Here is a 13,670-nt window from a genome sequence, read left to right on the forward strand (position 1 = left end):
AATTGATGAAATGTATGATGAGATAAAAGAAATTATTCAGGTAGTGAAGGGAGACGAAAATTTAATAGTCATGGGTGACTGGAATTTGATAGTAGGAAAAGGCAGAGAAGGAAACATAGTAGGTGAATATGGACTGGGAGGAAGAAATGAAAGAGGAAGCCGCCTGGTAGAATTTTGCACAGAGCATAAGTTAATCATAGCTAACACTTGGTTCAAGAATCATAAAAGAAGGTTGTATACATGGAAGAATCCTGGAGATACTAAAAGGTATCAGATAGATTATGTAATGGTAAGACAGAGATTTAGGATCCAGGTTTTAAATTGTAAGACATTTCCAGGGGCAGATGTGGACTCTGACCACAATCTATTGGTTATGAACTGTAGATTAAAACTGCAGAACTGCAAAAAGGTGGGAATTTAAGGAGATGGGACCTGGATAAACTGACTAAACCAGAGGTTGTACAGAATTTCAGGGAGAGCATAAGGGAACAATTGACAGGAATGGGGAAAAGAAATACAGAAGAAGAAGAATGGGTAGCTTTGAGGGATGAAATAGTGAAGGCAGCAGAGAACCAAGTAGGTAAAAAGACAAGGGCTAGTAGAAATCCTTGGGTAACAGAAGAGATACTGAATTTGATTGATGAAAGGAGAAAATACAAAAATGCAATAAATGAAGCAGGCAATAAGGAATACACACGTCTCAAAAATGAGATCGACAGGAAGTGCAAAATGGCTAAGCAGGGATGCCTAGAGGACAAATGTAAGGATGTAGAGGCTTATCTCACTACGGGTAAGATAGATACTGCCTACAGGAAAATTAAAGAGAGCTTTGGAGAAAAGAGAACCACTTGTATGAATATCGAGAGCTCAGATGAAAACCCAGTTTTAAGCAAAGAAGGGAAAGCAGAAAGGTGGAGGGAGTATATAGAGGGCCTATACAAGGGCAATGCACTTGAGGACAATATTATGGAAATGGAAGAGGATGTAGATGAAGATGAAGTGGGAGATATGATACTGCATGAAGAATTTGACAGAGCACTGAAAGTTGTTGTTGTGGTTTTCAGTCCTGAGACTGGTTTGATGCAGCTCTCCATGCTAATCTATCCTGTGCAAGCTCCTTCATCTCCCAGTACCTACTGCAACCTACATCCTTCTGAATCTGCTTCGTGTATTCATCTCTTGGTCTCCCTCTACGATTTTTACCCTCCACGCTGCCCTCCAATGCGAAATTTGTGGTCCCTTGATACCTCAGGACATGTCCTACCAACCAATCGCTTCTTCTAGTCAAGTTGTGCCACAAACTTCTCTTCTCCCCAATCCCATTCAATACCTGCTCATTAGCTACATGATCTACCCACCTAATCTTGAACATTCTTCTGTAGCACCACATTTCGAAAGCTTCTATTCTCTTCTTGTCCAAACTATTTATTGTCCATGTTTCACTTCCATACATGGCTACACTCCATACAAATACTTCCAGAAACGACTTCCTGACACTTAAATCTATACTCGATGTTAACCAATTTCTCTTCTTCAGAAACGCTTTCCTTGCCATTGCCAGTCTACATTTTATATCCTCTCTACTTCGACCATCATCAGTTATTTTGCTACCCAAATAGCAAAACTCCTTTACTACTTTAAGTGTCTCATTTCCTAATCTAATCCCCTCAGCATCACCTGACTTAATTCGACTGCATTCCATTATCCTCATTTTACTTTTGATGATGTTCATCTTATATCCACCTTTCAAGACACTGTCCATTCCGTTCAACTGCTCTTCCAAGTCCTTTGCTGTCTCTGACAGAATTACAATGTCATCGGCAAACCTCAAAGTTTTTATTTCTTCTCCCTGGATTTTAATACCTACTCCAAATTTTTCTTTTGTTTCCTTTACTGCTTGCTCAATATACAGGTTGAATAACATCGGGGAGAGGCTACAACCCTGTCTCGCTCCCTTCCCAACCGCTGCTTCCCTTTCATGTCCCTTGACTCTTATAACTGCCATCTGGTTTCTGTACAAATTGTAAATAGCCTTTCACTCACTGTATTTTACCCCTTCCACCTTTAGAATTTGAAAGAGAGTATTCCAGAAAATCATTGTCAAAGCTTTCTCTAAGTCTACAAATGCTAGAAACGTAGGTTTGCCTTTCCTTAATCTTTCTTCTAAGATAAGTCGTAAGGTCAGTATTGCCTCACGTGTTCCAACATTTCTATGGAATCCAAACTGATCTTCCCCGAGGTTGGCTTCTACCAGTTTTTCCATTCATCTGTAAAGAATTTGTGTTAGTACTTTGCAGCTGTGACTTATTAAACTGTCAGCTCGGTAATTTTCCAAACTGTCAACACCTGCTTTCTTTGGGATTGGAATTATTATAATCTTCCTGAAGTCTGAGGGTATTTCACCTGTCTTGTACATCTTGCTCACCAGATGGTAGAGTTTTGTCAGGACTGGCTCTCCCAATGCCGTCAGTAGTTCTAATGGAATGTTGTCTACTCCCGGGGCCTTGATTTGACTCACGTCTTTCAGTGCTCTGTCAAACTCTTCACCCAGTATCGTAGCTCCCATTTCATCTTCATCTACATCCTCTTCCATATCCATGATATTGTCCTGAAGTACGTCGCCCCTGTATAGACCCTCTATATACTCCTTCCACGTTTCTGCTTTCCCTTCTTTGCTTAGAACTGGGTATCCATATGAGCTCTTGATATTCATACAAGTGGCTCTCTTTTCTCCAAAGGTCTCTTTAATTTACCTGTAGGCTGTATCTATCTTACCCCTAGTGATATGCGCCTCTACATCCTTACATTTGTCCTCTAGTCATCCTTGCTTAGCCATTTTACACTTCCTGTCAATTATATAATCTATCTGATACCTTTTAGTATCTCCAGGATTCTTCCATGTATACAACCTTCTTTTATGATTCATGAACCAAGTGTTAGCTATGATTAACTTATGCTCTGTGCAAAATTCTACCAGACAGCTTTCTCTTTCATTTCTTAGCCCCAATCCATATTCTCCTACTATGTTTCCTTCTCTCCCTTTTCCTACTATCGAATTCCAGTCACCCATGACTATTAAATTTTCATCTCCCTTCACTACCTGAATAATTTCTTTTATCTCATCATACATTTCTTCAATTTCTTCGTCATCTGCAGAGGTAGTTGGCATATAAACTTGTACTACTGTAGTAGGCATGGGCTTCATGTCTATCTTGGCCACTATAATACGTTCACTATGCTGTTTGTAGTAGGTTACCCGCACTCCTATTTTTTTATTCATTATTAAACCTATTCCTGCATTACCCCTATTTGATTTTGTATTTATAACCCTGTATTCACCTGACCAAAAGTCTTGTTCCTGCTGCCACCGAACTTCACTAAGTCCCACTATATCTAACTTTAACCTATCCATTTTCCTTTTTAAATTTTCTAACCTACCTGCCCGATTAAGGGATCTAACATTCCATGCTCCGATCCGTAGAATGCCCGATTTCTTTCACCTGATAACAACGTCCTCTTGAGTAGTCCCCGCCCAGAGTTCTGAATGAGGGACTATTTTACCTCCGGAATATTTTACCCAAGAGGACACCATCATCATTTAACCATACAGTAAAGCTGCATGCCCTCGGGAAAAATTATGGCTGTAGTTCTACCCTTTGCTTTCAGCTGTTCACAGTACCACAACAGGATGACCGTTTAGGTTAGTGTTACAAGGCCAGATCAGTCAATCATCCAGACTGTTGCCCCGCAACTACTGAAAAGGCAGCTGCCCCTCTTCAGGAACCACACGTTTGTCTGCCCTCTCAACAGATACCCCTCCGTTGTGGTTGCACCTACGGTACGTCTATCTGTATCGTTGAGGCACGCAAGCCTCCCCACCAACGGAAAGGTCCATTATTCATGGGGGGAGATCCGAGTCAAAACAAGGCCCCGGGAGTAGACAACATTATATTAGAACTACTGACAGCCTTGGGAGAGCCATTCCTGACAAAACTCTACCATCTGGTGAGCAAGATGTACAAGACAGGTGAAATACCCTCAGACTTCACGAAGATTATAATAATTCCAATCCCAAAGAAAGCAGGTGTTGACAGATTGGAAAATTACCGAGCTGACAGTTTAATAAGTCACAGCTGCAAAGTACTAACACAAATTCTTTACAGACGAATGGAAAAACTGGTAGAAGCCAATCTCAGGGAAGATCAGTTTGGATTCTGTAGAAATGTTGGAACACGTGAGGCAATACTAAACCTTACGACTTATCTTAGAAGAAAGATTAAGAAAAGGCAAACCTACATTTCTAGCATTTGTAGACTTAGAGAAAGCTTTTGACAATGTTAACTGGAATACTCTCTTTCAAATTCTGAAGGTGGCAGGGGTAAAATACAAGGAGCGAAAGGCTATTTACAATTTGTATAGAAACCAGATGGCAGTTATAAAGAGTCGAGGGGCATGAAAGGGAAGCAGTGGTTGGGAAAGGAGTGAGACAGGGTTGTAGCCTCTCCCTGATGTTATTCAATCTGTATATTGAGCAAGCAGTAAAGGAAACAAAAGAAAAATTCGGAGTAGGTATTAAAATTCACGGAGAAGAAGTAAAAACTTTGAGGTTCGCCGATGACATTGCAATTCTGTCAGAGACAGCAAAGGACTTGGAAGAGCAGTTGAACGGAATGGACAGTGTCTTGAAAGGAGGATATTAGACGAACATCAACAAAAGCAAAACGAGGATAATGGAATGTAGTCAAATTAAATCGGGTGATGCTGAGGGGATTAGATTAGGAAATGAAACACTTAAAGCAGTAAAGGAGTTTTGCTATTTAGGGAGTAAAATAACTGATGATGGTCGAAGTAGAGAGGATATAAAATGTAGACTGGCAATGGCAAGGAAATCATTTCTGAAGAAGAGAAATTTGTTAACATTGAGTAAAGATTTAAGTGTCAGGAAGTCGTTTCTGAAAGTATTTGTAAGGAGTGTAGCCATGTATGGAAGTGAAACATGGACAATAACCAGTTTGGACAAGAAGAGAATAGAAGCTTTCGAAATGTGGGGCTACAGAAGAATGCTGAAGATAAGGTGGGTAGATCACGTAACTAATGAGGAGGTATTGAATAGGATTGGGGAGAAGAGAAGTTTGTGGCACAACTTGACAAGAAGAAGGGATCGGTTGGTAGGACATGTTTTGAGGCATCAAGGGATCACAAATTTAGCATTGGAGGGCAGCGTGGAGGGTAAAAATCGTAGAGGGAGACCAAGAGATCAATACACTAAGCAGATTCAGAAGGATGTAGGTTGCAGTACGTACTGGGAGATGAAGAAGCTTGCACAGGATAGAGTAGCATGGAGAGCTACATCAAACCAGTCTCAGGACTGAAGACCATAACAACAACAACATGCAAAAGGATAAGTGCAAGGTAAGGGAGAAATCCATACAAATTATAAAAAGACAACCGTCACCATGGGGGTAAGAACCTCCTACCTATCACAGTTCAGGAGATATGACATCATAAACAATGAGATGCATGAAAAATTGGTGCATCATGCATGATATTTGCATTTATTACCCGTTGCTACTAACTCTATTTGGAACATATTTCACAAGCAGTACTGACATATGCTGCTGAATGTACCTGCACAAATATATCATTGCATGACACACAGTTCAATAAACATCTCATAAACATTGAGATGAGTGAAAAAAATGCTGCATTATGCATGAAGTTCTAATAGATTTAGTCTTTACTACTAAGGCACTCCTGCAGTCGAGTCACATTACACCTGGTAGCACTTTTGACAGCTTTCAACGGCAAAGCAGAAATGATTGTAGGTGAAAACAATGGGCAATTACAGAGTTATGAAAAGATGTTGCCATAGAGACATTTACAAAATCAAATTGTAGACACACAAAGCAGTTATGCCCAGTATACAGAAACTGTCTAGGATCATCTCACACTAAGTCTACTGAATGATTTCAAAGATGTTTTCTGAATACATGTAAATGGAATTTTTTTTATATTATACTACAAACACAGTTCATTTTTTGTTTCTGTTTCTGATAGAAAATTGGCAAAATGAATATCCGGGCAATACCAGGTTTGTCAGCTAATGTGTCTGAATGAACAACTGAATGTTTCCAGAAATGACATAAAATTTTACTGTCATGCACCTGGGCAGTTTATATGAATGTTATACTTAGTCTACAAGGTAAACAGCACTTACAACTCAGTTTTCAGCCACAATGCTCTGTGAATTCATGTATTCTGTCCAGACTGAAGCATATTTTGCCCAGGTTTCTTGTGCCGGTGTGGAGGCCTGTTCTGTGCCGTCCACCGCTACAGCGACAAGCACCAGTGCACATTCGACTACCGCGAGATGGGCGCCGAAGAGATACGCCGAAACAACCCCGTCGTCGTCGGAGAGAAGGTCAAGAAGATCTGAGCTGCCACCCTCTCTTGGACCCTGGCTAGTTGAGAAATTATGTCACTCCTTTCAACTGCTGCAGATTGCAGCTCATAACAGCTTCAAAGAAAAAACTGACTAAGAAAAGCATATCACATTAACTTTCTGATAAGCATGCAACTGGCATTTTACACAAAATCCTTAAAATTTTAGTACAAATAAAATTTTTGAAAGACTACCCACAATTTACTTATATTTAATTATCACCGTGAATATGAATATACATTAGGTTTTATTTAAGTTATTTATTGATCCTTTTCATATTTTATGTACATGGATGGGTACAATAAGAATGGACTAAATCAATTTGTCATGAGCATAATATAATGAGAGTATGTCCCACATGAAATTATGGGTACATTGGGGGTGTAATAAAATAATTTTTACAACACATTAAGTAGATAAATAGTAATACATATCCAGTTACAACAATAAATAATCAACTCTCTCTCTCTCTCTCTCTCTCTCTCTCTCTCTCTCTCTCTCTCTCTCTCTCTCTCTTTATGCCAGTAAGTACTCATTCACACTATAGTACAGTTCATTTAAGATATATGTGTTAAGACATACTGTAAAATGATGTACACAAATACCTTGGAAAAATCACACAAAATACCAACTGGTGATATTTTATCATTTAAGCCTTGTACTACTTGATGAATGAATGTATAATTAGCATTCTGCCAAGCACCTCTTCTGGAATTCAAACTGTGATGGCCAAATAAATTGTTTCCACTTAAGTGTGAAACTACTTTCATGTACATAACTTTTGAAATATTTTGGAAAAAGATGTTTAAATCTGTGTTACTACCTCTCTTATGAAGTGGTTTAACAATTACATATTTTGGCATGTCTGGAAAAATTCCCTGTGCCTGTGATGCGCTTCATATATCACTGAGGACATTATTTATTAAATTTGAACAACGTTTCAGAATTCTGTTTGAAATTCCATCAATACTCACCACCTTTGTTTTTTAGAATTTTTGAAATTTCAGTGAAGGATATTTGTACCACTTCTAGTTGTTTAAATTTTTGTGAAATGACATTATATTCTCTTGCTTCTTTAAATGAACCATTCAATCTTGTTTTTGCTACTACATTTGGAAAGTGATTGTTAAAATCCCAGGTTTGTTCTGAATGCATTGACAACCATCCAAACTGCATTCCTGGAGTTCAGTGACACTATCAACAAGGCTGAGATATATCAAAGCGTTTGAACATCCAAGAAAAAGGAATGTAAATAGTCCTACAGGTTCAAGTCAGGGAATGTGGGACATCATAGTATTGGAGAGCCACTTGAGGCACTACCAATGTGCCTTTTTGTTGAAGATTTTTGGCATATATTTCCTAACAGCTATATGAAAGTGTACAGTACACCATCATCCATGTGGCATACACACATAATTTCACCATAAAGAACATCATACAAACAGAGACTTAGACATTAACAGTGTTGTAACACTTGCACAGCCGCACTTGTGCATATGTCTTATCAGGCAGACCTGCTCGACCTGTGTTTATTGGGATTGATTGCTTGTTTCATTTTCCTCTGCTTACCTCTTTTGTTTGTACCTCAAACAGTCAAACAGATTATATAATAAGAAGTGTGACTGTTGCCACCACCACAGTTGGGTGTCTTTGTGTCACTGTGTGTGTGAAATATCTGCCTATACCAGAGAAAGAGTAGTTACTTAAATGCGATAAAAATACATTATATTTAAGTTTTGAGAATTAATCCCCATGTTGGGTAACATAACATTTCTGTTTCATAACAGAAAGAAACATTGACAGCCTGTGTCATGGGAATGAAATGAACCTCAGAATGGAAGAATAGGATGTGTAGGGTTCTAGAAGGACCAGCACTGGCGCTAACTTTGTTCTTAATCTACATAAATAATCTACCATTGAGTTTTAAAGGTCGATCACAAACAGTAATGACACAACCATACTAATGGTTGGCAAGGCTTGTCCACACAAAAAAATACAATTTTGTCTTATAAAGGATTCAGAATAATATCCCACATCAGTCCCATTTGGTATGGATTTCACACACTAGAGCAGTTTTCTACTCAATGGCTGCACAACTGTTTTGTAAGCAATCCCATTTGTGTACAGTTCATTCATTCTTACTGTGCTTTACATATGGCAAGGGCATTATTGAACACACACCTGTTCTATGAGCCTCTTCCATTTCTTTCAGTCAAATGCACTGTTCATTCATTTGGTTCATCCTAGGGGTGTCCTCCCACATTTCCTCTTCCTCTCATTCTGGGACTTCCTCTTCCTCTCATTACATCTGCTGTCCTACAGAATGCTATCCCAGATAGTCTATTCTGTCATTCTTGCCATATGACCTGCCCAGTTCAACCTTCTTTCCTTTAGCACTTCGACGATGTTACGATGTTTATACAGCTTTTGTGATTCTTCATTTTTTCTTATCCTCCATTTCACGTTATTTTCATCATGCACTGTTCCATAGATTTTTCTTAGTATTTTTCTTTCAAATGCTGACAGTTTTACATCATCTTACTTTCTAAATATTAAAACTTCAGATCCATATAATGCTATCAACATTGTAGTTAGTATCAAGTGATCTATTCTTTAAGATTTTGATAAAACCGAAAAGTGTTTTATTCACTGTTGCTAAATGGGCATCTATTTTATATTTGTTCTACTGTCATTAGTAAAACAACATCCCAAGTACTTGAAGTGGTCAACTATCTTGAAAATGAATCCATCCACAGCCAAAGGAGCATCACTTTGAATTTCTTACTTATGACCAGGTACACTGTATTTTCTTCATTAATATATAATCTTGTTGTCTCAGCAATTTTGTAATAATTTTGCATTGTTTTGATCAGTTCTGTTTTGGAACAACTTATTAATACTACATCATCTGTGTGGGCAGGTCTACTAATATTCACCACCTACATTTGGATCCCATGTGGATTAGTTTTACTAAATTCTCTATCGATCTTCTTTAAGATGAAGCTAAATTGGCTGCTTGGTTGATTTGGGGGAAGGGGACCAAACACCAAGGTCATCAGTCTCATTGGATTAGGGAAGGACAGGGAAGGAAGTCAGCCATGCCCTTTGAAAGGAACCATCCCAGCATTTGCCTGAAGTGATTTAGGGAAATCATGGAAAACCTAAATCAGTATGTCTAGATGTGAGTTTGGATCATCGTCCTCCCACACATGAGTCCAATGTGCTAACCACTGCATCACCTTGCTCGGTGATGCTAAATAAAATAGGTGAAACAGCATCCCTTTGTCTCAGTCCAGTGTACACCTTAAAATTTTCAGCTTCATCTGTACACATTTTAACTAATCAGTTTCGCTTTGAGGATATTTCAAATTCCATCATTATATTTAGGAGCATCTGTTGGTACATGCTATCACATACAATAGCATATACTGACAGGACATCTAAACTGAATTCCCACCCCTTCTCAGTTATTTGTCTTAAGGCGAAAAAATGATCTAATGTGGATATATTTCTGTGGAAACCACATCGGTAGTCCCCAGTTAGTTCTTTAATTACTTTTTTGGGATCAATCTGTTTAATAGGGACACTGATAGGATTTGATAAGTGACATCCAGCAAAGCAAGTCCTCTGTAGTTATCACTCACTTGGGGATCATTCTTCTTAAATATGGGGTATATAATTGTGGTTTCCCAGTCTTTAGGTATGATTTCTGTCTTCCAAATTGTTTCCATTAAAGACACAACTTCTAATTCCAGCTGTGTCACCATCCTTTAAAAGCTTGGCATATATCTGGTCTTCACACATCACATTCCATCAATCTCATCATGAAGGCGAGTTTTCAGACGTGTGGAATGTGTCAAATTATACTTTAACAGGAAGAAGAAGCCAGTACTGGCAACTTCTGTAAATAATACTAACAACAAATTACGACCAATGCAAACCTACTGAAACTGATAACTATGTTAATTATTTTCAGACTACTTTTGTTAGGAGAAAAACAGCTACTCTGAAAAAAAAAAAGCCATTACACCTCTGTATATGCAACTCAGATGCTGTTATATAAACTTCAGACAAAGCATTTTAAGTTTATGTGACCAGTATTAGCTGTGTTGGCTTCAGGACACTACCCCAGAACTGCAGAAGACTCAGCCGTTCATAGGTCAGGAACGGTGCCATTTTCTCGCCGGGATGTGTGTTGTAGAGGTTGTGGTGACTGAAACAGAGATGGAAACAGAGATGGAAACAGAGATGGGATCAAAGGAGGTGGACTATCATTACCCCTCGATGACATTGATGACTGCCGGTGCACTGAGCACTACAGTCAGGAACTGACAGCTCGGGAGCCAGCGCAGCACGTGCTGGGAGTGACGGGTAGTGGCATCAAAAGCTGTGCCTGCAGTGTGTCAGACACAGCTTGTCTCAGTTGTGGTCACCACATACCACACCTGGGTAGACAGTGCTCAAACTGTAACATCCAGCATTGCCAAAGCTGTAGGTGTATGCCCACACTGGGTGGAAGCTTTCACGAACCAGTGTACAGCAACAAGGGGCCGGGCCATCACAGCCAGTGCTCGAATGTGTGTCTCACTAGAGTGGTGGTCACCAGTAGCAGAGGGAGACCTGGCTGTGTGAAGGCACCAAGTGGTATGCATACAGTCTCCAGCTCAGGCAGTTGCCTGCTGCTACCAGAGGTAGGTGACTGGATACCTCATGTGGTACTGCAGTGATCTCCCCTCAAACTCGACAACTGACAGAGCAGTGTTTGACATTATGTACACATCTATATTGTATTCCATAAACCACCTAATAGTGGCAAAGGGTATTTGTGGTACCACTTCCTGATCTCCCCTTCACTGTTCCACTCAAGAATGACTGTTTGCAAGCCTCTGTAATAGTTCTAATTTCTCAAATTTTCTCATCAGTCATTTCACAGGACGAATGTGGGAGGAAGTAGAATGTTGTCTTCCTGGTAAGTTCTCCCACAAAATCTCAATATTAAACATCTCTGTGATGCACAACACACCACTGGTAGTGTCTGCCACTGGAGTTTCTTTAGCATATCTGTAATGATCTTGCACTGCACATACTGTAATGAAATGTGCAACTCTTTGTTGAGCCTTTTTCTTCTATAATTTCTCCCTGGTACAGGTCCCGAATTCCTGAGCAATACTTTAGAATCAGTCGATCAAGTGCCTCTTATGTCATTTCCTCCATGGATGAGTTACATTTCCTTCAGATTTTTTCTATGAATCTATCTGGCATATCTGCTTTCCTGGTTATTGATTTTATGTGGTCATTCCACTTAAGGTCATTGCAGATAGTTACTCCTACATATTTTACAGTAGATACTGTTTCCAGAAGTTTGTCATCAACAGTGTAGTTGTGCAATGTTGGATTTCTTGTCCTATGTATCTGCAGTGTCATATGAAACAAGTTTACTTTTACCAATCAGTCCACAACACATTTCAAAGGTTTAAACCTTCATCATCAGGTGGATTTACATGTGTTAGTTTGACGTATGTATGTGTGTTGTGTTATGATTTGGGGGTAAACCGTGGCACTGTCTCCAGTGGTCACAGGCTCCTTTCTCTTTTGTAACACATCACATGTAAACATGATGTTTTATAACTTTTTCATTAACAATAGCATATTTTGTAAAAGCTAAATTGGTATGGTATTGTACACATAGCATATCCATAATTTCAAAAATTATGTTTCAAGCAAAGGAAAATCCAAGATGGAATTTAACACATTATGAAAAGTATAGTTGCTGCTCACCATATAGCAGAGATGCTGAGTTGCAGACAGGCACAACAAAAAGACTCAGGCAATGAGCTTTTGACCAACAAGGCCTTTGTCAAAAATAGACAAAGAGCACACACACATACCCGCAGATGCAACTGACACATAAGTGACCACAGTCCCTGGCTGCTGATATTTTGTGTAAACATTAAAATATGTGGTTTTGTTTAATTTCTTCATCTACATAAAAAGTGAAGTTAATGTAATAATTTAAAAATTCTGATAGAGATTTTGTTGGGTTCTGGAAGTTTGTTCAGTTTCAGCTACTTTATCTATTAATCAACACCACTGACACTAATATCCATTTCACTCATCTTCATAATGGTATCAGAACAAAACTAGAGCAGAACTATATCTTCTTTAATGAAGGTACATTTGGAGACAGAATTCAGAACTTGTGCTTTTGCATTCCTACCCTCAGTTCCAGTTTCTGTGTATCCATGAGTGTCTGGTCGCTAACTCTTTTGCTGTGATAGTTACCACATGACCAGAGTTTCTTTGGATTTTGTGAGAGGTCTCTTGATAAAATTTTGCTATGGTAGTCATTGAAGGCTCCACAAATTGCTCTTTTGACACCCAAACACATCTCATTAGTTTTGCACCTTTTATGTTGTTAAGACAAAGAAATTACAGACATTGGCTGTGAGTGGGCATTCATTGAAATCAATGGGGAAAATTGAAGATCTGTGCTGAATCAAGATTCAAATCCAGGTCTCCTCTGTACTAGGCAGATGCACTGACAACTGCACTGTCGGGTACAGTAGTTGTCACAATTGCACACTTTCATAAATACCCCCCCCCCCCCCTCCCCCAAATCAGACCCTCATTCTCAGATGCTCACTGATGATCATGTGTAATAGTATCGAGATATTGTGATTTGTATGTAATTTCTGGAGTACTAAGGATGAGTGACATGATGATTACTGTTTGCAATGTATATAATTAATCTAGCAGGAAGCATCAGAAGCTCTTGGTGACTGTTTGCAGATGATGTGGTTGTCTGTAAGGAAGTAGCAATTCCAGAAGATAGTATCAATTTGCAGAATGACATGCAGAGAATTAAAAAGTTGTGCAGGCTCTGGCAGTTGACTCTGAACATAAATAAATGTAACATATTGCACACATTTTAGGTTAGGTTTTACTATAACTTTTATTGATATCAAGTGAAACAACAAGTTTGCTGTTACCAGTCACTATTTATTTATACAAACAACACATTTTGGAGGTTTAAACTTCTATCATCACATGACTTTACATGTGCTAGTATGACGTGTGTGCTGTGTTACAGTTCTGGGCTAACTTGTCACACTGTCTCCAGTGGACATGGTCAGTACCAATCTATATTTTCCTTATACAGTTATGTTCGAGGAAGGAAGACCACCATTCACATCATGCGCAAAAACCAGAAGATTCCTCACACTGGGTA

At 39.0% G+C, this 13,670-nt stretch overlaps 1 protein-coding gene across 1 annotated transcript in view; it reads left to right on the forward strand.

Moving 5' to 3' along the window:
- Positions 1-6,436, forward strand: part of LOC126214898 (uncharacterized) — a 32,785-nt gene extending 26,349 nt beyond the window's left edge. Inside the window, exon 3 of the mRNA XM_049941541.1 lies at positions 6,288-6,436. Coding sequence (XP_049797498.1) covers positions 6,288-6,436 — 149 coding nt within the window. The remainder of the gene's footprint in view (positions 1-6,287) is intronic.
- Positions 6,437-13,670: the final 7,234 nt, after the last annotated feature.

Source organism: Schistocerca nitens, chromosome 12, assembly GCF_023898315.1.
Source record: "Schistocerca nitens isolate TAMUIC-IGC-003100 chromosome 12, iqSchNite1.1, whole genome shotgun sequence".
NCBI classification, from domain to species: domain Eukaryota; kingdom Metazoa; phylum Arthropoda; class Insecta; order Orthoptera; family Acrididae; genus Schistocerca; species Schistocerca nitens.